This window comes from Ambystoma mexicanum, chromosome 7p (genome assembly GCF_040938575.1).
Source record: "Ambystoma mexicanum isolate Mex_15411 chromosome 7p, UKY_AmexF1_1, whole genome shotgun sequence".
NCBI lineage: Eukaryota > Metazoa > Chordata > Amphibia > Caudata > Ambystomatidae > Ambystoma > Ambystoma mexicanum.
The window spans coordinates 871,929,020-871,956,260 of record NC_090939.1 but is presented as its reverse complement, the minus strand read 5'-3'; the positions used below and the strand labels follow the sequence as shown (position 1 = coordinate 871,956,260).

General features: G+C 45.6%; 1 protein-coding gene across 3 annotated transcripts in view; it reads right to left on the bottom strand.

Annotated features, from left to right (window-relative positions):
• Positions 1 to 27,241, bottom strand: part of RPS6KA3 (ribosomal protein S6 kinase A3) — a 1,283,345-nt gene that overhangs the window by 303,638 nt on the left and 952,466 nt on the right. For all 3 annotated transcript variants that reach the window (XM_069637077.1, XM_069637076.1, XM_069637078.1), the window contains exon 17: positions 16,633 to 16,791. In XM_069637077.1, the coding sequence (XP_069493178.1) occupies positions 16,633 to 16,791 (159 nt within the window). The remainder of the gene's footprint in view (positions 1 to 16,632; positions 16,792 to 27,241) is intronic.

Here is a 27,241-nt window from a genome sequence, read left to right as displayed (position 1 = left end):
AAAGGGAACGGATGCCTGTATCCTCCAGCAACCAGTGATGGGGGCCCATTGATCCAGGTTGATCTGCCTCCATTGGTTATGATGCACTCGAGAGAGGTGGGTTAATTTGCACCTTTGTCTCCTTGCTTTGCATGGGGCATGTAGCCGTAGGGGTAGGGAAGAACCCCCTTATTCTAAGCCTCCTGGAGGCCAGTCGTTCAGAAGACGACCGGTTCTGTTGCTTTATTCGGTCCTGGCAGCACTCATGGAATCCTTTTGAAGTGCTCTGCAACATGTGGTGTTCCAGATGTTTTTGACTACATTTCTCATTATCCCTCACCATTGATTTTTCTGGCTTGCGTGGATAGCAGTTATAATACAAACCAACATGTGAGTCAAAGGTTGCTGACCCCAATGCTGCAAATTCCTTTAAAGCTCTTCCTCTGTCCGACATTGGGGCCAAGGCAGAAGATGTTTCCAGAGCTGGGTTTAATTGGTGGTTAAGGACTTAGCAGTATACGTGTTGGACATCTGCGTACTCAGGACCTTGTCCGTTGTAGCATGGAAGAGTTGTATGGAGTCAAAAGGAAAGTGCCTTTTCTTGCATGTTCTGAATCAGCTTTGTGCTTTTTAACCATGGGGGTCTGATGTTTGAACTGATAACCATGCACCTAGATGCTGTGTCTATATGGTTTGCGGCTGCCTGCAGCGTATTTACCACCATAAACCTAGCTTCTGCAAACCCCACTGTAAACTGATCCCGTTTATCTACAAGCAACCATTATGGAAATTCAGAAATGTTATGCCTCAAAGTGGCTTCACATGTCGGAATAATGGTGTCAGCATTTACTTGGTGGAGATGGAAGGATTTGGCACAAGCCCCCTTGCTGACTGACACAAGCCCTGAAACCGATCAGGGCACTGCTGAGGAGTGCTTCTTTTGCAACAAGGGCACAGACAACCGCCGAATGAGCAGGTGGGTGGGAGGCTAGAACAAGCTTCTCTGCCAAAAATTCTATGTTTGGCCTCTAGCTTTACCATGGCTGCCATGGTATGGTGTTTATTTCATGCTTGCTTGGCCTCTTGGATTATATCTGGTTGCATCAGAACCCCTGTCCTCTGGTTTACACAGTCTTACTGAGGCCAGAATCCCGGTCTCAAGCGCTGCTGGCAATCCTCTCATGGAAGGCTCTGAAGGATGATTGGGACAATGATGACTATTCCCCCCACACCCTCAGATGAGTAGCTTGTGCCCCAGCAGCCAAGGGTATCTGCACTCCCTACTGGGGTCACTAGCGGAACCTGGGATTCCCCGGCAGAGCCTCTGAGGAGGTCAGCAGTGTTGCCATAAGCTGAGCCACAATTGCCTAACTTCTCGCAGTCATTTGCGGTGTGGCAGGAGTAGGCACCGGCATCGTGGCTAAAAGAGTCTGTGGCATGGAGTATTTCACAATGTCCCAAAAACGCCTTCATAGTCGGGGGCCATACCTTGCATTCATTTTACAATGTTCTTCTCCAACATGGACCATTGCTTTGTGGAGATTATTACTGCTGTAGTAAGGACTGTTAGGGGCATCCAAATGGACTCTGGAAACCTGTACATCATAGGTGTTGACACTCCGATGAAACATCTACGGGGTCACTGGCAAAGACCACAGAAGTAACAAGGTGGGAGCCAAATTCGTATGTATAGGAAAATCAGTCAAGACTCCCTCATCACCATTCACCCTGGGGTGTGTGAGGTGGACACCACCTCTGTGGAGACTGCCATTTCCAGAGGGTACCCTGTTGAAAGCATAGGAGTCAACAATATGCAGACTTTGCACCCAAAACCTTCTAGGAAAACTAAGGGGAACGTCCCTAGACTGTTGCTGCCCTACCTTGGGGACCCTGACAGAGGATTTAAGGTCAGGGGGAATCGAAGTCCCCAGTAAGGAGGTCCATAGCTCCAGGTTGTGGGTCCCTGTAGAGACTGGCAAGGAAGCAGCAGCACTCAACTGGACCTGAGCCGGACACAGACACTTTGGCAGGGTCCTGTGCTGGACCTCCAGAGTTTAATAGACTTATTTAGGCACTTCGATGCTTTTGGTCCAGTGTCTGTCCCGGTCAGCACAGCCTGCATACATCTCTCGGCAGAGGCACTCATGGATTGCTAATGTTGCACCTCAGGGCAAGCCCCGTAGGATTGTCTCACAAATCATGCCGGGGGTCACAGGACCCCATTTGCTAGGTTGGGCCACAGGAAAAGTGTCACTCTTGCGGTTGAAGAGTATGCCTTACCACTGGTTAAGATTGATTTCCAAAATCATCCCCATGGTCTCTGCCTCTCCCTTTTCCCCATTCATTATGTTAATGTTTTGAGGACATCTTCCAGGGCTTTACTTTTTTATATGGAAAGGTAGGAGTCAGGGTAAAATGGGTCTGAGAATTCATCCTTTTTTCCTTGTACATGGATTTGGACTGTCAAACTAAACATGCTTAACATCTGTGTCTGTGGGTAGGACTGCCTTGCCTTGATTTGTTTCTAGATGCTTTGCATTACAGTCTGTTTCCTAGATGCCTTGTTAAGTAGCCAACGTTAAGATTTCTTTCAATTTTGTCTTCTTTTTTATCCTCTACCAAGGACCAAGATGCGGTGAACCCTTGTCGTCTACCTCCCTCTGCACGTAGGGTTTGGCACCAGGCTTGTGATTTTGTAACACCCAACTACCGCCTTGGCACGGTGTATAATGCAGCCATTTTCTTTCAAGTACGTTTTCGCCTCGTTCAGTCACTACTTTCGGTGCTGTGCCTTCTTATCAGGGAACATTTTAATTGTTGTCCCAGTCTTGGGTTTTGGAGGCATTTTGGAGTTGCTTCCTACAGCCTTCTGCCAACCATGTGGTGGCTTCATGGCGGTGCCTTGTGGAGAATGAGCGAGGTTGGGAGGGGTTGTTTTGCAGCCTTTGCTGCTTCATTGTCCCTGGGAGCCCTCAAAGGCTCAGAGCTTTCTTGTTCGGAGTGGAACTCACCCCACGTCTCAACGTAGAGATCCTGGGTGGAACCTGCCCAGTCTCCGCCTGCATGGCATAGGTTGGACAACTCTGCTGCCTTCTTTACCTTAAGGATTTAAGTTAAAACCTTTTCATGGTTGCACACATATGGTCTTTTGGGAAACAGTGGTTGCATATTTACTGGGTGTCTGCTCCTGCAAACTATGCATTGTGTTTAGGGCAACATTGAAATGTTTTTTTCTCAATTAATTATCTGGGCAGCAGGTGGTGCATGTATAAGGTAAACTGACCCGATTTTCCCAATGAACTATTTCTTCTCTGTCCCTGCCATCAAACAAAGTAGTTAAGACACTGGTGTCTGCTGGTGTCTGCTTCTGCGTCGTTTTGTTGTGTAAATATTTTCTTCCGGTGATGCCGAACTTTGGTTTTTGAAGTTTAACTCCAGCACTATTCTCCTTGGACTATCCAAAGGCAGGTATAAACCCAACTAAAGGCATATGCGCACACAAGGGCAATGTGGGTTACTGAACACCTAAAGCAAAACAGGAGCGCCTCCTGTCGACGGTTCTACGTGATTTCACTGACCTATTTTTGGTTGTGGTACTTTTCATCGCCGACCCTTTCATCGCCAACATTATTTTATTTATTTTTTTTATTTATGGGGGGCTGTGCCACCCTTACTTAAATAATCATACCCCAACCCGCGCAAACACCCACCCTAAAAACAAAAAATTCAAATAAAAATGTTGGCGATGAAGTCCCACAACCAAAAATAGGTTGTCGAAATGAGTGTATACCCTGCAGACGCCCATTTTAACTTTAGAAGAAGAAAACTGCACTGCTCCAGACCAACCACTAGATGATGGTACATGCATAGTGTGTAAACCTAAACAGATCCAGAAGCCAAGAAAATAGGACTACTGTTACGCTCACCTGGTATCCACGGGGGCGCCACATGATACTGGATGGAGGTCTAAGCGCTATCCCGGACCACTCTATGCTTGGTTATGTGCCAGATGTTGGGTAGTGCCTATAACAGGAGAATTGAGGGTTAAGATACTGTTTCTGTGATGGGTGGACTCCCACCTCCCTCTGGTCCAAATCCCCTCCCTTGGGGTTATTGCTCACCTTAGGTTTTTGTGCGTTGAACTCTCCGTCCTGTGTCTCTGTGCAGGGGCGTGTGGTTGGTGCGGGCGTTCCACGGACCTAGTTGCTTCACTGGTCCGTGTGCCCTTATGTCGGGTCCAGACCGGCTGTGACTCCAAATCTGCTTGCTGTCTTCCAGGTGAGTTATAATGTCTTTTGCGTCTTTATTCTGTCTTTCTTTCCCTCCGTTTTCTGTCTTCTCCGCGTCTTCATCCACTACAATGTTCCCCAACAATGTCTTTGTTTTCACAGTGATGGTTGCGATCTCCGAGTTGCCGCGTTGATGGCGAAGACCACGGTGAGTTATTCATGCACAGAGTGCTGCGCTGTTTATTGGTGTTAATTGCTAACCTGTGTTCTCTTCTCTTCTTTGTACAGGTTGCGGGGATGTTCCGGAGTGATGAGCGATCGAAGTGCTGCTTGCCCAGGAAAGTGCGTTGTTAATGCGGACCTTGTTCCTTCTCCCTTGCAGGTTGAAGTGAAACCCAGATATTGGCGAGGTAAGAGAAGCGCAGGGTGCTGTCAGGACTCGCTGCTTGCCCAGGTAAGAATTGTTATTAATGCAGTCCTTGTTTCTTTACCTTTGCAGGTTGCGGCAAACTCCGGAGATGGGCGAGGTAAGCGAAGCGCAGGATGGATTCAAGGCCGGTTACTTAAGTGTTCTTGCTCGCTAATGCTGTTCTTGTTCTTCCAGGTTATTAATGGAATCCGGATCTAGGGCTTCAGGATCGGGCCGCCGGAGAAGCAGATGAGCAGGAGCTGGACACAGTGAGCGGTACGCTGCAGGAATGCAGAATAACGCGAAGCATGTTCTGCTGTTTGGGTGTGCTTTAAATAGCCCATGTAAAGTCGTTTCAGGCCAAGTCGTTCCAGGCCCAGCCGCACCCAAAACACTAGACCGCATGGCTTGGTTCTAAAGAACTGAGCTGCGTAATAGGCCTCCATGTTGGATTAAGGTCCAAAACTGGTATTGCTTTATTCCTGATAATGAGCCTGGCACCAAAGGCGCCAGGACTGACTCCATGTATGTTTCTGATGGAGTTTTAAGGTGTGAAGGGCTTTAGCCCGACTGCTGCCAGGGGGTGGTTATACCTAAGGGGGTCAGGGGCATGGATCGCGACAACCACACGCAGAGGTGTTTTACTGAACTGCAACATTATGTAAAAGATATCTACACATTTGAAAGGGACCAGGAGGAGTCATCATTTTACCTCAAGCCTGTATTCAAAGTGCGATTGTGCCTCAGGAGTAATCATTGATAGGGCAGGTGAGAGCAAGTAATGAAGTAGGCAAGATAAGAAAACCCCAATGTAGGGCGAGCAGAGGTCAGCCAGGATTTTTGTACCTTGGATCAATGCAGCTGTTGCCCCTCAGTGGGACTTCCAGATATGCCAGAAAGTCAATGCAAGTGCAAGAAGCTGCAAGGTGCGATAGCCACAATGTCCCGAGTTAGGCTATACAGGAGATTTTGGTTAGTGCACTGTAAGACTACGATTTCTTTGAAGGTATTGATCAAATTCTCCCAAAAAACCAAGCTAAGAAAGATCACTGCCCAAGTCCATCTCCAAGTACAATGAGGGGGAGGGGAAAAAGCATTTAACAGGCAAATGGACAATGCTTCCAAGACAGTTCACAAATGTAGTTGCCAAGTTCCATTTACTGTATTCACGGGGGACCAGGGCCAAAACATCCATAGCAGTAAAAAAATATCAGAAGCTGTGGTTGTTTTCTTTTTAGAAAGCGGGAATTCTGTTATAATATAATTGCAGGCTCCGAGAACATATATTGTTGATTTGGACAATTTCTTTTTTTTTTTTCCTCTCATGAATTTTATATTTGTATTACTCATTGCAATGTTATTTGCACTATTGTTCTATGTACATTGTTAATTGTCACCATGACTTACTTTTAGAGGGCTGGCAATTAGACCATTTCATGCATTTGCACTTTAGATCACAGCTATTTGCACTAGCACTATTACAATGTATGCTTATTACGCATAATTGTATTTGTTGTAGATGCTTGTACTTTATGCAAAATGTCTGATCTAGACATTGACAAACTTTCTGCATTTTGCAGTTCGTCTTGAATATGGATATGCACTTTTCATTGTATGATGCTGAAAGGGTATCTTCATTGATTCATAGGTTTTATTTTGCTTCTTATATTGCTGCTAATGCACTTGCACTTTAGATTTGTCTAAAAAAACAAAATACTAATTCTCTGAGTGGGTTCCTTCTTTAATATGTTTCTAATGCTATGCATTTTGCATTTCTTTTAAATAGGATTAGACATGTAGTCTACATTATTTTTAAATATCTTCTGAGTGTTTTTGCTGTTTCCATTATGCAATCTCCTCCATATCAGCCTGCATATTACAACTTCCCTGTTGCACCCAACCTTGCTGCTAACTCTGAGAAGAACAAGTGTTCTTTCGACTCGATGTTCCTCCCACGTATTCCTCATCTTTGATATTAGATATCCAGCTTCAGCTGCTTCAGAATTAGGAGTCAAAGCTGTACTTGCATGGGAAATTCTACAGTTGGGTAGGTTGTGAGGGCGAGGAGGAATACGTGGGAGGACCATCCAGTCAAAAGAACGTTAACAGGGATTAAGTAACTTATTCTTTTAATGTAGTATTCCTCATCTTTGATAGACTCCCAAAGCAGTATTAGATTTGGTGGAGGTAATAATTTAGTTTAATGGAGGACTGCTTTTCCAAAGCTCCCATCCTGGCCGAGGGAAGACTCCAGGCAGTAATGTTTTGTGAATGTGTGAATAGTAGACCACGTTGCTGCCTCACAAATACTTTTTATTGGTACACCCCTTTGCAGGGCTGTAGAGATAACCATGCCCCTGGTGGAATGGGCCCTTAATCCTTCAGGAGGATCCTTGCCTGCCAGTTTGTAACATTCCGAAATTGTCAGAATGATCCACCTGGATATGGTCGGTTTCCTAAAACAGCCTAAACCAGTTTGTGGTCTGTATAGCCAATGAAAAGCTGATCATCAATGCGAAGTTTTGATAGCCTAGCTATATAAAAGCTTGGAGCTCTGCGAGGGTTCAAACTATGCAATATCTCCTCCTTGCCAGGATGAGGTTGGGGATAGAAAGAAGGTAAAACAATTGTCTGCCCTATGTGAAAATCAGAAATGATTTTGGGTAAGAACGAAGGCTTAACCCTCAGAACGACCCTATCCTTATGGAAGATAGTAAAGGGTGGTTTGGATGAAAGTGCTTGCAATTCACTCTCTCTACGGGCTGAAGTTATAGCTACCAGGAGGATGATTTTGAAAAAATAAACTTAATGGACATGCGTGTAAGGATTGAAAGGGTGCAAACATTAGAAATGTTAGTACCAGATTAAGGTCCCGAATAGGAACCTGGAAAGGCGATTGGGGAGGGGGGGTAAGGGGGGTTGGGAGGGTGGGGGGATGGAAATCGCACATTGGTGAGCCCCCTTTAGAAATTGTGTCAAGTGGAATTTTGAAATATGAACATTCTTCAGACGAACGCTTAAAGATGGACAGCGCCGCTATATAGCCCTTAATCGTTCCAACCTAGAGCCCCAGATTGGCCAAGGATAGTAGAAAGGATTACACCTCGGGTGTATAGCACAGAAAAGGATCTACATTCTTGTCTCTGCACCAGTTGCAGATTTTGTTCCAACAGCAACAGTACAAAGACTGGCCTTCTGTCTGGTATCAAAATGTCCATTACGTTATCCGGGAGGTCCCAATCCTTGCATCGCAGCCTCTCAGAAACCATGCGTGAAGGTTGAGTGTTTTTACCTCTGGATGGAGAACCCGACCCTCTTGCGAGAGAAGGTCCTCTTTGTGGAAGACGTATTGGCGGGCAGATGCACACATCCAGACGGTACTGGTACCACATCCTGGCCCAATCCGGGGCAACTAGGATCATGCGTTTCCCAAACTTTCTCAACTTCCTGATCACGTGAGGATTGACGGGGACTGGAGGAAACACGTACAGGAGTGGAAACTCCCAGTCCACTACGAGCCTGTCTCGTAGAGCTCCTTTTGGGGGAAATTCCCTGGAGCAGTACAGTTCGCACTTCTGGTTGACACTGGACGCAAACAGATCCACTTGAAGGGTTCCCCAAAGGGTGAAGATCTCTTTAAGGACTTCCTGTGCTAGTTCCCCACTCATGGGAGACTGTGCTCTGCCTGCTCGGAGCATCTGCCGCAGTGTTCTCTTCTCCAGCTAGGTGAACTGCTGATATAGAGATTCCTTCTTGAATTGAACAGTACCAGAGCTGAATTGCGCCTCTGCACAGTGGTAGTGACCCTACACAAACCTTTTGTTGAGGTAGTACATGGCCACCGTGGTGTGTCATTATCAGGACATTCTTTCCCTGTACAGAGGCCATGAAGGCCTTCAACGCTAGTCTGATTGCCCTCAGCTCCAAAAGATTGATATGTAGTTTGGACTCCGATGGAGACCAATGACTGCTGACTGTCAGATCGTTGGTGTGGGCTCCCCACCCAGTGAGTGAGGTGTCCGTCACTGCTGTTATCTCCAGACATGTTTGCCAAAAAGGTTCTTCCTTCAGAATATTGTCCTCGCTGGCCCACCACAGAAGATCCATTGCGACCCCGCTTGGTACCTGAAGTATGTCCAACATCTTTCCAGAGAACTAGGACCATCGAATTCTGAGGGCCCATTGAAGGGATCTCATTCTCAGGCGAGGCTCTGGCACCAGAAAAATGCAGGATGCCATGAGACCAAGCAACCTAAAAAATAAATAAAAATATCGAAGGCTGGTAGACTCTGGGCACTCTGAAATTTGGAGACCATCTGTAGAATGTCTTGAGCCCTCACCTCAGGCACAAGCTCTTTCCCAAGGATGTATCCAGTGTGAAGGTGTCATATGGGACTTCTTGTAATTTAGGGAGAAGCCCAGTCTGTGAAGAGTGGCAAGTGACGGTGAGATGATCCAGGACTTGTTCGGCAGAATGCGCCCTGATCAGCCAATCGTCCAGGTAGGGGTAGACATGAATCCCCCCCACCCCCCCCTCTCCTAAGATTCACTGCCACCACCGCCATCAGTTTGGTGAAAACCCTTGGGCGGAGGTCAGCCCGAATGGCAGAACTCTAAACTGAAAATGAGAACCACCAACGGCGAACCTCAGGTATTTTCTGTTCTTGAGATGGATTGGCACATGAAAATAAGCATCCTGAAGGTCCAATGACACCATCCAATCCTGGAATTGGAGGGCCTGAAGGATCCGAGGAAGTGTGACCATCTTGAACCTGTCCTTCCTGAGGAAATTGTTCAAGTATTTAAAGTCCAAGATAGGTCTTGGTCCTCAGTCCTTTTTGGGTATTAGGAAATATGGAGAGTACCCTCCCTTGTTCCTCGCCGCTAAAGGCGCCGGTTCTCTAGCACCTTTCCCTAATTAATCAGAATCACACACTCCAGATGGCCCTTTCCCTTCCCCCATAGGGATAAAGGTGGAGCCAGAGAGCACAGGTCGGGTAAGGCGAGTATCGTGCAGCTACCACGCAGCAGTTCAAAAGAAGGAAAGGCGGCAGGAATCGAGACGGTGGCGAGGAGAGACGTGACGTTGCCCTTTTCATCCCAGGCCCGCGTAACCCCTCACGGAAGATAGCCCAAGACCGCGAACAATAGCACAAGTGTCCTACAGCAGATGTCAACGGTACTCAGGGAAAACCTATGCCGATAAGCAGGAGCGAGGAAACTCCTGCACCCGTAGTACCGACCTCGACTTCAGAGAAGCCAAAAGCCAAGCGGTTTGACACAGCGGTGAGTCTGGAGTACAGATGAGAACTGGGCTGTGCTGATTTTAAGTCGCAAAATGGCAAGTTTGAGGAACAGTTAATGAACTGTAACAAGTACACATATTGAAGGGGAGACCAGCTGCTGAGGGAAACCGGCACCATGTGGGTGCTAGCTCGAGAGACTCTGGTCGAGACCCATAAGAGATAAGCTACAAGTATCAGAAGGCCCTAGGAAGGCCCGCGAAATAGGTCAAAGTAGTCATACAGAGGGTCAAGCAAAATCCCCAATCGAAAAACTGATCTACAGGCACTGTGAAAGAAAGGGAATTGAATTCTGTTGAAAGGCAAGAGGGGTCCAAGCCCAACCGAGGGAGATCCAGGGGTGGAGCCATCACCCAAGAACATAACGCAGAGAAAAGGGGGAACCAGGGGAACCCAGTCAACTAGTGAACTTTGGAAAGTCATTTGTTAAAGGAACTTTTGTTTTGTTATTTGAAAACATCAGGCCCAAAGGCAAGAGACTTTCACAGGAAACTAGACTTGGCCATCGACGGTCCTGAGAACTGCCACTGGAACTGTCGTCTCATGCTGCAGAAGCCAGAGTCTGTACTGTGCTCCAAACTCCCATCTTATCCCTTGTCCCAACATATTATTTGAGAACACTTCATTGTTTTCTTGAGAACTATCCCACACCACTTTTTCTATTAGTAGTGAGGTTTGGCAATAGGTTTTAGTATAGGCCCTTTTGTTATGACAAGACGCCACTAGGACTGCCTTATTTTTCATTTGATGGTCGACCCTTGTTCCCATCTTAAATTTAGGTTTAGATTAGGCGTTTTTACAACCTGCATACAGCATTCATTGTTCAATAAACACCATTGAACTGTGCTGTTACGCTCACCTGGCTCCCACAGGGGCGTTGGTCGGACCCGGACTGCTGCGGCCTCCACCCACGTGATGCGTAGTGCAGCGATGACTGACTGGATCTGCCCTCCTAATCTTGTCTGCTTGACCCGTAGAAATATTCTCCTACAAGTGGAGAGATGGATTTAGCCACTTGTGGATTCAAGTGATAGCACCCCCACTGTCCTCCCCACTAATCACCTCTGAAGTGCCCTCTCAGCAATCTCACCTTCTATTCTTGAAGGATGAGCCCTCCATCCTGCGAAGTACGCAAGGGCGCGTTGATGACCAGTTACTTCACTGGCATGAAGATATTGTAAGAGTTGTAGACGAATCCTGACTCCAAAAGGTCCTGGCGAACAGCCGTAAGTATATAGTTCGTAAGAGTTGTCTGGAATTCACCGCTGTCCAATTCCTCTTTTTATCTTGCAGCTTTGACCCAATAAGAAGATTGACAGCTGAAAGCGCTCCGGTAAAAGTCTTTGTTACCCAACACTGTCCGGTAAATAATGCCAAGGGTTAACCTTGCTGCTTTCTCCTTTTCTTACAGGTGAGGCATAAGAAGATGTGGCGTGCTGATGAATACCACCTACGGCGGTAAAATCAGGTAAGCATATGGCGGCTAAAGAGATTGTCTCTGCCTGTTCTCTCTGCTCACCTTGTTGTTTCTTGTCCCCCTTAGGTGCCGGGATTCGGCGATGTAAAAATGGAGACAGCGCCGGATCGAAGAGATGCTGCGTGGAACTGGGAGTATGGCGCGGCGCTGCTGCTGGCGATGCGACGCATTTAAAACAAAGTCTTTCCTCTGGTTTGAAGATGCAATGAATCTGGGATCAGGTATGAAATCAGGTAATACTCTTGTTCTAACCTTCTTTCTAGGTGCTCCAGGTTCGAGGCGGGCGTGGCAGAAGGCTGGATGCTGCTGCTGGCACGGTGAACGTTACACTGCTGGATGCAGAATAACGCGAAGCGTGTGCTGCTCTTCGAGGCGTGATTTAAATAGCCTCCAAAGTAGTCCCAGGTAGGTATTCCTCCCCGACCACACCCGAGTAACAAAATAGTCCCTAAGGTAAAGTAGTCCCTTCCAGGCCTCACATCGGCTTGGATCTTCTTGCAGCATGGTCTGCATCAGGTAAGTGTGCACCTATGAGCCTGGCGCCTATGGCGCCAGGACTGATGTCCCATATGGGCCTGGCGCCATGGGCGCCAGGACTGAACCCAGACAGCCCCTAGCAGAGGTTGCTGGGTTTTCTCAAGGCAACATGATGCCTGCTCCCGGGGCTGATGGACGTGGTCGGGATGCCCGGGGGGATGCATCATGACATGTGCTCACTTGTGTGTCTTACTTGTTATCACCATGAGTTTATCACAGCTGTGTGGTGAAGCTAATGGGCTCCCCATCCAGAGAGTGAGGCTTCTGTAGTTAGTATCGCTTAAACTGGTGGATTGCGAAAGGGTTTTCCTTTTAACAAGTTATCCTTGGACCACCAGTGGTAAAACCAGACTGTACTAGGGTTAGTGAAACAACCACTAGATCGTCCCACTGACCGTTTGCTTGAGACCATTGTTTTGCTAACCACTCCTGCAATGGGAGAATGCAGAGCCACGCATGTGGAACTAGGTAAATGAATGAGGCCATCACCCTAAGCAGGTGCATTGCCTTGCGCACGGTTATTTGGCAACCGGCTAGACAGTGAGGTATTTGCAACAGCATGCTTTGAACTCTTGCATCTGAGGGGAAAACTAGCCCCACCTTTGTTTTTAAGATTACTTCAGGAATTGTTTTTTTTGACTCGGTACAAGACTTGATTTTTTCTCGATGGAGAATCCCAATTGGAACAGAAAGTTGATTGTTCTTTGGGTGTTGTCTTTGCAAATTTGAAGGGACTCCTCTGTTATCAGCTACTCATCCAGATAAGGGTACACCGGGATTGACACTCTGCGTAGGTGCGCCGCCACCCCCTGCTAATGCTTTTGTGAATACCCTTGGTACTAAGGGAGCACCTTGAATTGGTAGCTGTCTCCTGTAATTTGAAATCAGATACTTTGTGCGCTGGGAACATTAACATATAAAAATATGCATCTTTCATATCCAATGTTATGTAATCCTCCCTGTATAAAGAGAGGAATTACCTCCTGAAGCGTTGCATTGTGAAAACGTTGAGGCTTGACATAAGTGTTCGTTGGGCACAGGTCTAGTACCGCACACATTGTTAAGTCTTTCTTTGGCACAAGGAAGTACGTTGAATAAATACGCTTGAATAAATACGCTTGTTTACCTGGTTTGCTGGGACGATTTCCATTGCGTCCTTTACCAGCAGGGTTTTCACCTCCTCCAGTAATCGGCACCTTTGCTATGTTGTTGTCTGTGTCTTGGCAAGTGGTTGGATGGTCTTTGAATAAGCTCTATACAGTATCCACCCGCCACAGTAGATAACACCCACTTGTCCGAAGTGAACCCCACCCATGCATGGGTGAATTGTGAGATGCAACCTCTGACTGAAGTGGCATGGGAGGGGCCCTGGAGCGGGGTGTCATTGCTTAGGGAGAGTGGAGCCTCTGGCAGAGGAGGCTCTACCCTGCTCCTAGACCTTTTGTAGCCTCTTTGAAGTTTGAGGACGACCGTACCTGTGAGATTCCCCATGATGGTAATTGGCTGCCTTTATTGTAACCAGAGGAGCAATGAGGGCCCTGGCCACAGAACCTTCTAGTGTTAAAAGACCCCCTTTGGACAAAAGGTTTGTTGGATAGTCGTCCAAGAGATTTTAGGGTCTCATATTCCTGACACTTTTCAGGGCATCTTCGATTGCCTTACTGAACAGGGCATTCGGTTCAATGGGCATGTTGAGCAACATGGCCTGCATTTCTAGTATAAACCCTGACTGCCCTACATTGTTAACAGCATCTAGGCTGTTTTTTAAAAAGCAGTTAGCCACCTGATTGCCTTCAGACACAAGTTTTAAAGGTTTTAATTCAAGGGGCTCTGCTCAATTTGTTCAGCCAGCTCGTCCCACATATGAGAACCATTTCTACCGTTTCTAGCCAGGAGGGTGGTATTTGCTGATTGGTAGGCAGCCGAGGAAGCTACTTTTCTGCCAAAAGGTATACATTTTTTTGCTTTCTTTGTCAGGCGGGGCCTTTGCAGAGGCTAGAGTTGTGCATGCCCTTTTCCTTGTAGTGGTGACAACCAAGGAATCGTGTTTAAGCTGACCTCTGATGTAAAGGGTTGGAGGGGGCTGGCATGAATATTTTCACGATGCAGGGGATGACCACTCTTGTAAGGTTTGGTGTAAGAAGAGAAGGCTGAATACGCCTTTGGATAGATTGTAGGACGGGGGATACATTGTGTGGTGGATTTCTTGTCTCCAAGAAATTACTCTACAAAATCCTTGTCAAGTTGGGCATCCTGGGTGTCTATTTTAAAATGCTGGGCAGCCTTGAGCAGCACCTCATTATACTGGAGCCGATTGTCAACTGGAGAGTCAGCCATTTGCTGATCTTGATGGCCTGGTGACTGGATGACACAGATGTCCTCATCATCATAGTATTGGTCCTGGTCATACTGGCTCCCTTGATCTCCCCGATATCCAGGATCCTGAGAACCGGAGGGGTCTATAATATAAAGATCATGCACAGTGCCATTACTGTGAGGTGGCTAGGATTTTGTGGAAGTGCGTTGCTTTGAAGCATCCAGACATTGTCCGTTAGCAGATGGTTCATCCTTGGCCACCCATTTCTGTGTAGGGCCTTGAAGGTTCTTGAGTTCCTCGGGGTGCCGGTCCATGAAGTCCACAAAGCTGGACATTCTCCTCATAACCCTATCAAAGCTCTCTGGGATCCACTCAGTTGATTACGGAAAAACTGAGGAAGTAGGGGTTTGTTGCAAGAGCGTAGGGTCCTTGTGATGCATGGCCCTTGAAACTATGTCTTCAGAGGGAGAAAGGATGCTATCTTGTGACGTAGAGGGCTTGGATAGTAGGAGCAAAGATTTTGCTGTTCAAGGACTGATTTTAAAAGTGTAACTGGGATTTGTTTTTTGATAAGTTCTGTCATTTTGGATGTGGAGGCAGGAAGGGCTGAAGCGCCTTTCAACGCATGCCCTTTGGCGCATGAAAAGAGTTCTTTTGAAGGCGCTGTCTGAAATGGCTTTCGGCACCTGTTTCAGAAGCTTGGCGAGCGCGGTGGCCCAGAAGACAGGGATGACTTGGAGGACCTCTCCTTCAACACCATGTGGCTCTCAACGGTCAAAGTGGCAGTCAACATTCAGCTGCGGGGTGTGTGTTTAGTGTGGCAAGAAGTGTGTGTGCCTGTGCCACCAGGTGATTTCTACATCACAGGACTGCTGGCCTGCTTGTTGGAGCCAGGGGTTCACACATGGGATTCCATTGAACACTGATCGCCTTTGACATCACTAATGAAGTTGAGGCTGCCCTCACTGGATTCCCCTGCCAAGTCTAAGGAGGCCTCAACCTGCATGGTGTGGGCAGCCCTGCGTCTGGATCGACTGTCCTTTAAGGTTTTTGGCCATAAAAGTCTGCAGTTTTTCTCAGGGTGATCCCTTGGCAGACACGGATTGCACACCTTGTGCATGTCCTTCCAGGGATATCTCCTGTTGCAGGAAGGGCAAAATTTAAATGGAGCGTTTCCGTTGCTTATGGAAAGGGCAGTACAGCGATAAAAGGGATAGGGGGTCAAAAGAGGCATTCTCTAAAAGGTTACAAGTGCATGACCCCCCCCCACACTCTCCCTACTGTGAAGGGCTGATGCCCGGTGAGGCCTGTGTAGGACGCAGTCTTTGTTCGTCGAAGCAGTTGAGTCGTTGACTATGTAGCCGTCCGTCAAAGGCAGCCGAAGCAGTTGGTAGTGGAGCAGACTTCACGACTGACCACGATGGCAGAAAAAAACAACCTGAGGTACCTCAACGCGTGAAGGACCATGGGTACAGTAGACATCACATTAGCGATAGTATTACTAATACGCCCAGTCGGCGTCCCTTTTTCAAGTTTGGAAAATAAATCATGTAATACTCTGCGACTACCACTAGATGCCGGCCTTTGCATAGCATGTGATCTAAGCAGAGCCACAAGCCTCAAATATATATATCTATATCTCGATGTTAAAAATATTGTCTCATCCTATAGCAATTTTGAAAACTAGAAATATAGCCCAGCCCTAACTTGGACTACGGCATCCCACTGTTCAAAGGAACAAAACAGGAGGTTATGGAATTCTGGTTTAGATCTCTTCCCACAGACAAGTATAAATTGATATGAAGGTAACTGCAGTATTAGTCAGAACAGGAAAGAATGCAAAATCTAGAAGGGCTGCACATCAATGTTTAGTGATGAAAGAAAAACCTTGGTCTTGCAATGTCACTTTTCTCCCAAAATATCCTCCTGCATACATCACTCTTTATGAGCACAGAATGTACACCTAAAGTACAATTTTCAAAGAAGACCTTTGTCACTAACTTTACTCTGGGACTGTTAAAGTATGATTAATTTGATGTTTCAAAATCGTTCAGCAAACTGATTTTGTCAAGGACAGCAGTACACACAAATTGTTCTAATGCAAGATCTTAATCTCATCACAATCAAACTGCACAATTTAGTTTCAAGTTCAAAAACAAATCTGCAATTTATTCAGGCGAAATAAACAATACATGTGTGAGTGTGGTTGTGAGGGGATCCCCTTAACTGGCTACAGAGTTTGATGCAAGTTGAGAGCCAGAATATCTGTTGCAATATTCAAGATATTATTACTGTTAAACATTTGACTTTTAAAATGTTGAGTAAAGTAAATTAGCAAAACGAGTACTTTTGTAAATATTCTCTCCACCAAAGACACTTACCCCTTGTGCATGCAGATATTGTACAGTTTTTGTTATTGTGTGAAGCACAGCACTGGCTTCTCGCTCTGAGAAAAACTTTTGCCTGAGAATTTTGTCGAGAAGTTCTCCTCCTTTCATGAGTTCCGTTACTACGTACACATACTTCCCATCATCATATACCTAAAAATGAAACAAATCAGTAGCTGAAAACATGTTTAATGATGCAGTTTTCTTATACAATATAATGAATTGCATGTCGGACACAAAATTAAACCTCAACAAAAATTAATACAAAGAATGTAGCAAAGCATACATGAGGCAAAATCAAAAGGCTCGCTACAAACACCCCTAAAGTACAGGAGAATTTGGCTGCTAGTGACCAATTGTATGATTTTGTACTCTGTAATTGACATTTAATAAGGCAAAATATAACATTGCATTAACTGGAAAATGAAACTTAACTCATTTTTATTGTGCTTTTGGTTTATAAAAACCTTAAGCACTACCTATACAGCTTTCTACAAATATAACATGCATACAATATGATTACCATAAATGTAAACAAAATTATAAACAGATGAAACAAAAAATGTGAGGTTTTTCAGTTTCCTAAAATCATCAGTACAGTCTTTCATATAATATGCACCACCACAGATAAAAAAACAGGGAATGTGATTTTTCTAAAATTGTTGATGCCCTTTTTAAATTAAAATACGCTGCAGCAGTGATGAGAATAGACTTCTCCATAGAGACAGTTCCAGAATTGATCAGTCTCAATCCTTTCTATAGTAACTAGCTTACCATAGCTCTTGAGATAAAAAGATTTTAGTCTGTTGCAGTTAGTTAAGCTATGACGGGCGGTTTCGATTTATAACTGGCAGAGTCGACAATTGCGAATCGTGTGGTAAGCCTCTGCATGTTCCATGATACTCCAAGGTAGGCAAGATATTGAAGCGTAAATATAATATAAATCTCTTCAATGATTAATCGCAGTACTTCTTAAGATATGTGGGCAAAGCATTTAACTAAAAGCTCTGCGTTGAATAGACCTTTTATCTTTTCTTTATAGCAAGGATATCTATTTTTTATCCCTTTCTCTCGATTTATTCTTTAGCATCTGCTCGATGTTCAGTGTGTCAAATGCCAGAGTCAAAGTTATGCCCAGGTCAGACATCACCATAGCAGTTTCCTCCAAGTCAAGCATAAAGCTGGTCTTTTCTGATGTTGCGTACCCACAAATTGCAGTGTACGTTGGACTAGCCAAAGGTTGGCAAGAGAGCAAGTGCCAAACTCCACGCAGAGTGCCTCAACTGGCACTGAGCTGGGTAAATTCAATGCAGACCGCAATATTTTGCCCTTCAGCGTATCCAGCCAGGTAATGTGCTTATTTTGAAAGTGCCTGAAGGCCATACAAAATTGTTGGAATAATGTTAGTTTTGTATATGAGTGGAATGATGTGCTTGATTGATGTAGAAGGTAGAGCAGAGAATGTTGTTTCATGAGTGGGTTCTAAGGTTGTCAGTTGGGAGTATATGATCACAGAGAGGATACCGGTGGATGTTATCCCCATTACTTACCTGACTTGATGTACTTGGAACTTAGTAAAGAAGTTAACAGTTCATCTAGAGATGACAGAGTCATTATTGGCCAGGGACCCAACATAACATTGCTCCCGGCATGGCTAACATTGTTTGATGGCAAGTAATTTTCTCCACATCTAACTAGACATGATGTTCCCATAGAATGGAATAGCCGGATTAATCCTTAGTGGGAAGCCACGGTATATACAGCTTTTGACAACCTCAAGATGATCTTTGTCCAAATTCCAGGTAAAAGGCGGTTTCGTTGGCAGCGAACCCCTGCCCCAAGCACATGATTTTAGTCTTTTTTTGTGTTTATCTTCATACCGTTCTCATGGGCAAAGAAGGCCAGGGCATCTAAAGTCTGCTGAAGGTCCAGAGGGGTCTGATCAAATAACACCATCATCGGCGTAGCCTAACCATAATATATCTACGCCGTAGATTTTAGGTGGGAAATTTCTAGCTCTTTTGAGTGAGAGGTCCATATAAGAGATATATAGATTAAATAGCAATGGGGCTAAAATGCACCCTTGCTTTAACCCTGTGTTTGCGTCGATGGACGAACTCCGCTCCCTCTCCCGATTTAGACTAACAGTTACAGACGTGTTTGAGTAAAGGCATTTGATGAAATATAATAGATGCAGATCTATGCCTTTTTTCTGAAGCTTGGTCCACAGCAGTTCTCGTGACACTAGGTCACCAGACAACAGTAAACATTAGGGCAAGATCCTCGCTTTGTTTCTATCAGACTCTGTATAGCACATATGTTGTCCATTGTGCAGTGGGCCTTTCGAAAGCCTGTTTGATATGTTTTTAAATGGCCCTGGTCATACCCCCACTCGCTTAATCTCTTAAGCAACACGGTGGAGAAGAGATTTTGTCTTGAATCCCTCATTGCCAAAAGTCAGTAGTTCAGGGGGTAGTTCCTATGTCCCTTTATGTGCACTGGCACTAATATAGATCTCTTCCAACTGTCTGGCAGTTCTCCTGTATACTCAATCTGCCCTTAATTCCAGATTCTATTTTTAAGGAGATGTTTGCTATGCCGTCAGGGCCAGGGGCACAAGACAGCTTTAATTTACTGATTAATGTCACCATATCTTTCACTTCAAAATCAGGACCAAAGAATTTATTTTCCCATTCGTAAGCTATCTGTGGTGGTTGGGATGTTTTTTCCAATCGGGAACCATGTACAGTTGTGCAACATGGGCCACCCATTGATGTTCTGAAACGGCATTTAATGCTAAAGAGGTCGAGCCTGCTTGGTGCTCCCTGAACCGAGAAAATAATTTTATTTTACTGCCGTTGGTGTTTAGAGTTTTAAATAAAATAAACCAATTTGCACTGTCCAGGGAGTACCTGTGCTAGGCCAGCCAATTTTTATAGCGGGTAGTTAGTTGGGTGAGCCTGGCCTTTTTTTCATTAAACTAAATGTCAAGTGCTCAGATTTTCTAAGCTTCGCCCTATGCTCCCGAAGGCACTTCTTCCTAAGCATAATAGCTGGATCGAATCTGGCATGCTTAGTCTTCTTATGCCCACAAGTGGACTTTTGTCTCTGAGCATCAATATATTTCGCAAGGTTGTTAGCCATCAACTCAATGTTCCATTCATGCGAGGCCAGCCAAGGTTCAAGGTAGCCTTGGTTTTTCATAGTCATGTTACTAACCTGTATCGTCTTTTTGGGAGACCAAATGACTCGGTATTTGGGGTTATTGAATTTTAGCACAGTGGGAATATAAGAAATCATGTGCCTGTGAGTCATTGTGGTAGTCCAAAAGAGAATGGCATGATCGCTAAGGCCATTGTGTATTATACTTAATGGGCCACAACCAGTAGCCAATTTACAATAACATAGTCCAAGTATGATTTAGAGTGACCATTTGCCCAGGTATAATTTGTCTCCGGGAAAGTAGAATTTTCCTTATTTAGACAAATCAGGTCATTTTCATTTATATAAATTCAGCCAACCATGATCAACGACACCCTTTCTACACAATTTTGTAGGACTGTCTAGCTTCCATATCAATGTCTGGGTATAGATCAAGGTGTAACTCATGCACATTTAGGTCACCGGAGATCAGCTCAGAGTAAATTAAATCTAGCATGTTTGCTCGAGCACCTATTCCCAGGCCGCCACTAGGATTTGTGGCTGGGCTACATAGTGTGGAATATCCATCAATACTAAAGTTATCCATGAGCCAAGTTTCCTGTAATAGGAACATGACAAATGAAATCAAGCAGTAAAAACCCTCTTGCTTGGGCAAAAATGAACTGTGACCTGTAGTATTCCAGGATTTCTATGCCATGGCAAACGTTTTTGCATTTTGTCAAATGTTAGGACAGACTTCTTCAGAAATCCATTTTCAGCCAAGTTTTTCCCTGCACAATGAGCCAATAGATCAACAATGCAAGCAAATAAAAAGATTCATGTTCTGATCCATGGTTCCATGTGCAGGAAAATGGCATGGTCGGTGCTTGATGGAATTTTTGCGTTTCTTCATTTGGATGCCATGCTACTGGCCGTTTCCTACAATACTGTCAGCCTAAAATCAAAGGAATCCAGTTCAGAAGCTCTTTGCTGCAGTAATGCCACCATTAAAGGGGAAACAAATTCAACAGTCCCCAAGTTAGTAAAACTATCGTACTTTGGAAAGTCAATGCGAATAATATCAGATTATTTGATCGTGTTAAATTGGTTAATCTGGGAGTAGAAAAAAAAAAAGAAAACGCCATAATTATCTTCGTATTTAGAAAAGGGCTACGATCTGTCAGCCGGATTTCCTCTACTTTTGCCCATTTCCCTGATAGGCTTCTGTTTTCGTCAGTAAAGAGGGCCTTTCTAGGCATCATTGTGGACGCTTCATTTTCCTTTGTTTGGCCTACTCTCTGGGATTCTTTATTACACATGACCCCCATAGTAAAAGTCTGTTCTAATTCTGCATTCAAGTTTGCCACTTTCTTTTCCCCCACTGTTATTTTGTTATGTACAGAGTTATCAGATTTGGCCAAATGTAAAGCTTCATTTCCATATAATTCCGGCGCCTCAAGCCCCAATGACCATGCAGTGGGCTTTGCATCGTTTGAGGTATGTGTAACAATGGTCTTGGGTGCAATGGTTTGTTTTGAGGGCTTACAAAGGGAAGCACATACTGATGTCCCGAATCAATCTTCCATTATGCAGTCTTTGACCTTTTCCTTGTTTTTCTGCAATTTGTATTTCTGTTTCCCCCTTACGAGATGTGCCAAAAGTCCATTTTTTTTTTTGTAATGGGAGTGTGCGCCTTATAAACCCATTCGGCATCTTCTGGTGCATGGACATCAATAGAGTCAACTTCCTGTATATCAGGCTGACTGGGAGGTTTCCTGTTATGACGTGTTTGGGGTATATATTCTTCAATTTCTGGTTGGAGTGATGTTGTTTCGGCGTTAAAAGATCCCGTTTGCAAATGAACAGAATTTGCCAAGATTCCAAGATTACATCTACTACCTTTACAATGATTTGTTTAAAATCTTTTTGCTCCTGGGCAATGCTAGAGCATAAGATCATCAAAGCCTCTATACTAGAAGCAATTGTGATGCGTTTGGACGTAATCACTGTATTATCTTCATCACTACAGATGATCCAATCATTGGTGCATTCAAGCTCACTTCGACAATCGCTATCACTGGTAGTTGTTTACAAGGTATCAGATGTTGAGGCGTACCTTATCAAGTCTGGAGAGGCAGAAAGGTTTATACAAGTTTGGTTGACTGGGCCATCTGTGTAAACTTCAGGTTTTTCTCCAATTCCCAGTGAGTCCCTGCGAAGACCCAGGCACATTTAAAAAAAAAGTTATTGTCAATGATCGCCGACAGACCTTCAGTTTCGGAGGCGACTTTCACCAATACACTGTCCACTTGTGCATGTGTTTGCAGTGTATTTAAAAAAGGCTGTTATTGCAGGTTGCGTTTCCGAGGCCTGATCCGGTCTCCCCTTTTTCCACATTTTCACACGCATACAAACTTTATTAGACCATCAAAGTGCATCCTAGTACAGAGACTAAAATAACAATCCTATTACATCCCCAACATGCCTTGGGTGAAAGAACTAAGAGGAGGAAAAACAAAAATGGGCAAAAAACCAGCCCCATTCAGAAATGTGCCAAGTCAGGAGGGTCCATCTACATTAAACACCAGTTATCATCCTAGGGGGATAAGGTTTGTACCAGTTAGGGGTGTGTTAGATGGGGTGACTTCAGTGACTTCAAACCGACCATCGGGACCTTGCTGGGGATACTGGCTGTTTGAGAACCCACCCTTGACGAGACGACCATCCCAACCGGAGCTTCCCAAGACCCCCCTTAGCCACTCTCCAGTCCCAGGAAGCCAGTTTAACAGTCATAGGGGCTAAAGCTATCGTTTCGAATTCTAGAGCATCCCACCATAGATTCTCTTGATGCAAAAGCTCATCCTTTCGTGGTCCGCAACTAGTGCAAGCATTTGTTCAGTAGGGCATCCCTTGGTTCCTTCTTGCTCTCTGCCAATTGTAGTACACCATGTAGGTAAACTATGGAGGGTCCAGCCCCACCGTTAACATAGTGCTCGGATGTGCTCTCCCTGTGGTAAGGGCTGTATACTCGGGGGCATTTCACGCTTGGGCCTTTTGCAGGACATGGTGGTTGCCCGACAGTTGGGGAGGACGTTGACTTCGGGTTGGACACTTTACATCACTCTTGAGGCTTAATTTTGGATTCTCGAGGGGGCATTAAGGCAAGGCGGTTTCCTGGATACTCTACTGTGGAAGCAGCATGTTCTTTGGGTGTTACTGATTTTGCACAGTCCAAATCCATAGCGCACTCCAGGGGTAAGTTGTCAGACCCCTTAACCCCATGAAAGGCAATTAGAGGCTCCCCCTGTGCCCTTTCACCTCCCCTCGTTTTCTGCTAGGACCATGAGCAGTTTCCTCACAGCTATCAGCTCAACAAGCACCTGGTCGCACTTGCACCCCTTGGTAGAGCATGCACCCTCAATTGGCCTGCTAGTGGTCGAGTTGGAGCCATAGGCGGCCATATTTTCAATTGGGTTGGGAGTTCTAAGAGGGATTAAGTGTAGGAAGGAGCTGGCCCCAGGACTTGTGGAAGGGAGGTACTCAATCCAGGTGCTGCTGGAAGAACCCACGGTGACAAAGGTGCTAGAAGTGGGAATCGCGGTGGCGGCACAGGTCGCCGTATCCGCTGAAATCGTGGGACTTGGGGCTTTGGTACACATAAGTTTGTCAACACGGGAGACCGTGCTTGATGCAGGAACAAGGGCTGGACCAGTGGACCCAAGATGGAACCAGGTAACAAAGTACAGCCGACAGGGTTATGTGGGAGAGGATTCCCCATCGCTGCTGCCAGCGACTTCGCTTGGCCCTGACATGGGGAGTCAAATGGCGAATGCAGGGTAGACACAACAGGCAATTTAAGGGGTGCTGGGATACCGACTAGTACAGGGGAGGGTGGGGGGCGTAGTTCAATTCCGATGTTTCCTTTGCTTTTGTCAACACCAATATCCATACATAGGGAAGTCCTTTTAGTGGCGTCCAGGACAACCTCTCCAGGGCAGGGGTCAGACTGCCCTCCCGAGGTCTTCAGCTGAGTGTCGAACAGTATCCCATGGTGGCATACATTCGAAGAAGTTGGCACTTTTCCCAGAGCAGCATGGCTAGACCCCAGAGAGTGGCGGGCTTCTTCACCCAAGAGTTCCGCCTCTCGTCCTAGGCAATGGGATTCATTGTAGGATGCAGTGGGTGCCCCACCACTTACGTCGCACCACCAGGATCTTGCATTTGGTTTTGGGCTAGGGCTCTAGATTGACTTGTAAGCGCGATAGGAGGGAAGACTTGGAAAGAAAAAGTGGGGGAAACTGTGCGGGAAGTGGGGACTCCATTGTTGGGTTTTACTGCTTTTCATTGATATTCCAAAGTTACATGCAGCCAGGGCCCTTCTGAAGAACAGTCGCCCGCCTCAATAGACCACAGTGACCTCCACACCAATCCCCTTTTCTGCTCACTCTCACCTTGCTACACAGAGGTTGATGGATGATCATCCAGCCCAGCAGCACCTCGGGGAACACCCTGCGATGCCGCAAACACACCTGCCGGACACCAACACCCCATGCCCTTGTCCCGCAGGCTTCACCCTGGAGGGCCGATGCTGTGCCTGAAGGGGGCGTGACCAAAGTCTGAGCCGGTATGGAGGCTCTCTTGGGCCAAGGCAGTGGAGGGAGGAGTGGGACGGCACCCCCTGTGCCCTTGTCCCGCGGGCTTCACCCTGGAGGGGCGATGCTGTGCCTGAAGGGGGCGTGGCCAAAGTCTGAGCCGGTATGGAGGCTCTCTTGGGCCAAGGCAGTGGAGGGAGGAGTGGGACGGCAACCCCTGTGCCCTTGTCCCGCAGGCTATACTCTAAGCAATTGCATCGAGTTTGAATGCAATCACTGTATTATCTTCATCACTACAGATACTCCGATCGTTGGTGCATTCAAGCTCACTTCGACAATCGCTATCACTGGTATGTGTTTCCAAGGTATTAGATGTTGAGGCGTATCTTATCAAGTCCGGAGAGGCAGAAAGGTTTATACCAGTTTGGTTGACTGGGGCGTCTGTGTAAACTTCAAGTTTTTCTCTAATTCCCAGTGAGTCCCACCGAAGACCCAGGCACATTTTTAAAAGTGACCGGTTATTGTCAATGAGAGTTGACAGAACTCCAGTATCAGAGGCAACTGCCACCATTAAAATGTCCACTTGTGCAGGTGTTTCCAGTGTATTTAAAAAGACTGTTATTGGAGGTTTTGTTTCCGTGGCTTGATCTGGTCTGCCCTTTTTCCATGTTTTCACTTTCACCTCTGGGATTCTTGGTCTTTTTGGGGAGGCACAAAGAGGCAATTCACAGTCCATATTTCCGTGAAGACGCATGCTTAATTGTTTTGAGATTGGGGCAGGTGCTGTATTTGCTGCACTCCATATACATAGTTTCAATATGTAAAGTGAACGTTTAAAGGCTCTCAGAGCTTTCCTTTAATTCAAGGGGGTCTTTTTCAACCAAGACTGCCACCAACTTCAGACCCTAGAAAGCGAACTCTGAAGGTCACAGTGCGATCGGTTTGGTTCAAATTCCTCCAATTCAGTGTCTGAATGTCCCAGAAGAGTAAAACGTGAGTTGTAAGAAAGCTCAGTCCATTTACCCGCCCGTTACTCAACATAGATCCCTTGAATATGCAGTTATACAGAAGTTTCGACTCTTGGCTTACTTAGCCACATAGCTCTGAAGGTTTCCAGTCTCTGTTGCTTCCGCCAAACACACTGGCGCACACTGTGTGTGGTTTTTGAAGCATGTGCTGCTATTGCCCATGGATAATTCCTCCCTTAAGCACAGCAAAGGAAAGGAAAAACGACGTCTCCATCTCCATTAATATGTTGCACCAATAACACCAAACACACTTGCACACACCATTTAAGTTATAGCATGTTTATGTGACTAAAAGTACTTGAAAACAACTTTCATGCACCAAACATTACATATGAATAACGAGGATGAACTCAATCATGTAATGACTTAGTGAGGCTATATAAAGTAAAACCTTGCCTAAGGGTGAGGGAGACGGAGGACATGCCTGCTGTGGAAACTTCTTTTGTAAACAGACTTGGCAAAGCACCATGCCACCTTAAGTGGTTTCTTGGCACTATGGGTCATCGTGGCAACCGGAAGCTAGCACTAAAGAACAGAACCCTTAGTTAACAACTAGGTTTAAGCCCATCCCTTTATCTTGTGTTGCAAGTAGGTTAAGCGGAAGGGCATGCCACATTTTATGGTCATAGAAAGAAATTATATTTGTCGGAAAATTTGTTTAAGCTTCCTGGGACCTTCAAGCAGAAAGCGATGATAGAGCACTTTAGAAATCATCAAAGTACATGTACATTTTTGACACATTTAAGATGGCATTCTGCCACACAGACCTGAAAAAACACAAAGCAAGTAGGTTGGTAACACTGCAGTGCTAAAAAAATATAAAGAGTTCAACAACTGTGGAAGGGGGTTGCAGAAACAACCAACTAGATTGGAACATTCTGTAGCCTCTGCTTGCATTGATGAAAATACATGTGAAGATCCAATTACACTAAATGCTCCATCAAAGAAACATCTGCCTTCAAAGCTGCAAAAGGGCTCGAATGTTAGCTTTTTGATCAATCATACAAAGGATGTTCAACAATGGGGACCAAGGTAGTTACTGTAAAACAAATTACTTCACTTTGTGAATTTTCTTTTTGATGGATACAGTATTCCTTCAAGCTAAGCTTACCAATCTTTTAATGTGCAGACTGGAAAATGTTCTTACAAGTGGTGTCACGCAGCAGTCTGCTTCGATTTCGTGTCTTGCATTGGTACATATCCAGATCGACGTAAACCATCCAACCAGAGCTTCACCCATTTTCCTGCAGCCCCACAAGTTAAGAATGGTAGAACCGTTACAGCAAAAAGATGATCAGAGGGAGTTCTCATCGAAAACATTTCATTGTATAGCCGATTATTGTGCACATCTGCTATACGAAATGATCGTATCCCGATATAATTGGGACCACAGGCACCTTCCTGTGATTATATGGCTTATATGTTATACAGTACAAGGGGAGCGTGGGTTGCAGGGGGATCCGCCCGCTTCCCTTCTATGGTATTAACGGGAGCAGGTGTTGTCCCCTGGTTCCAGTGGGTGGATTGCAGGGGATAGATGACAGCTGAACATGAAGCGGTTTGGGAAATGACATGCATTACTTACCGTAATAGCATGTCTGAGGATTGTATCTGCTTAGATTCACATGCTGTGCATATGATCCGATATCCAGTGGTAACCGTGGAGTATTGCATCTCGTCTATCGGGGACCGAAAGGGGACGTCGGCATAGGCGTGTCTAACACTATCCCTATCGTGACGTGGGTAGTACCCAAAATCCCTCACGCGCCGAGGTCCCTCCGATTGTATTTTTTCTGCCATGAGGGAGCCCAAGGCTATAGTGAGTGAGTACGTAAAGAGCTA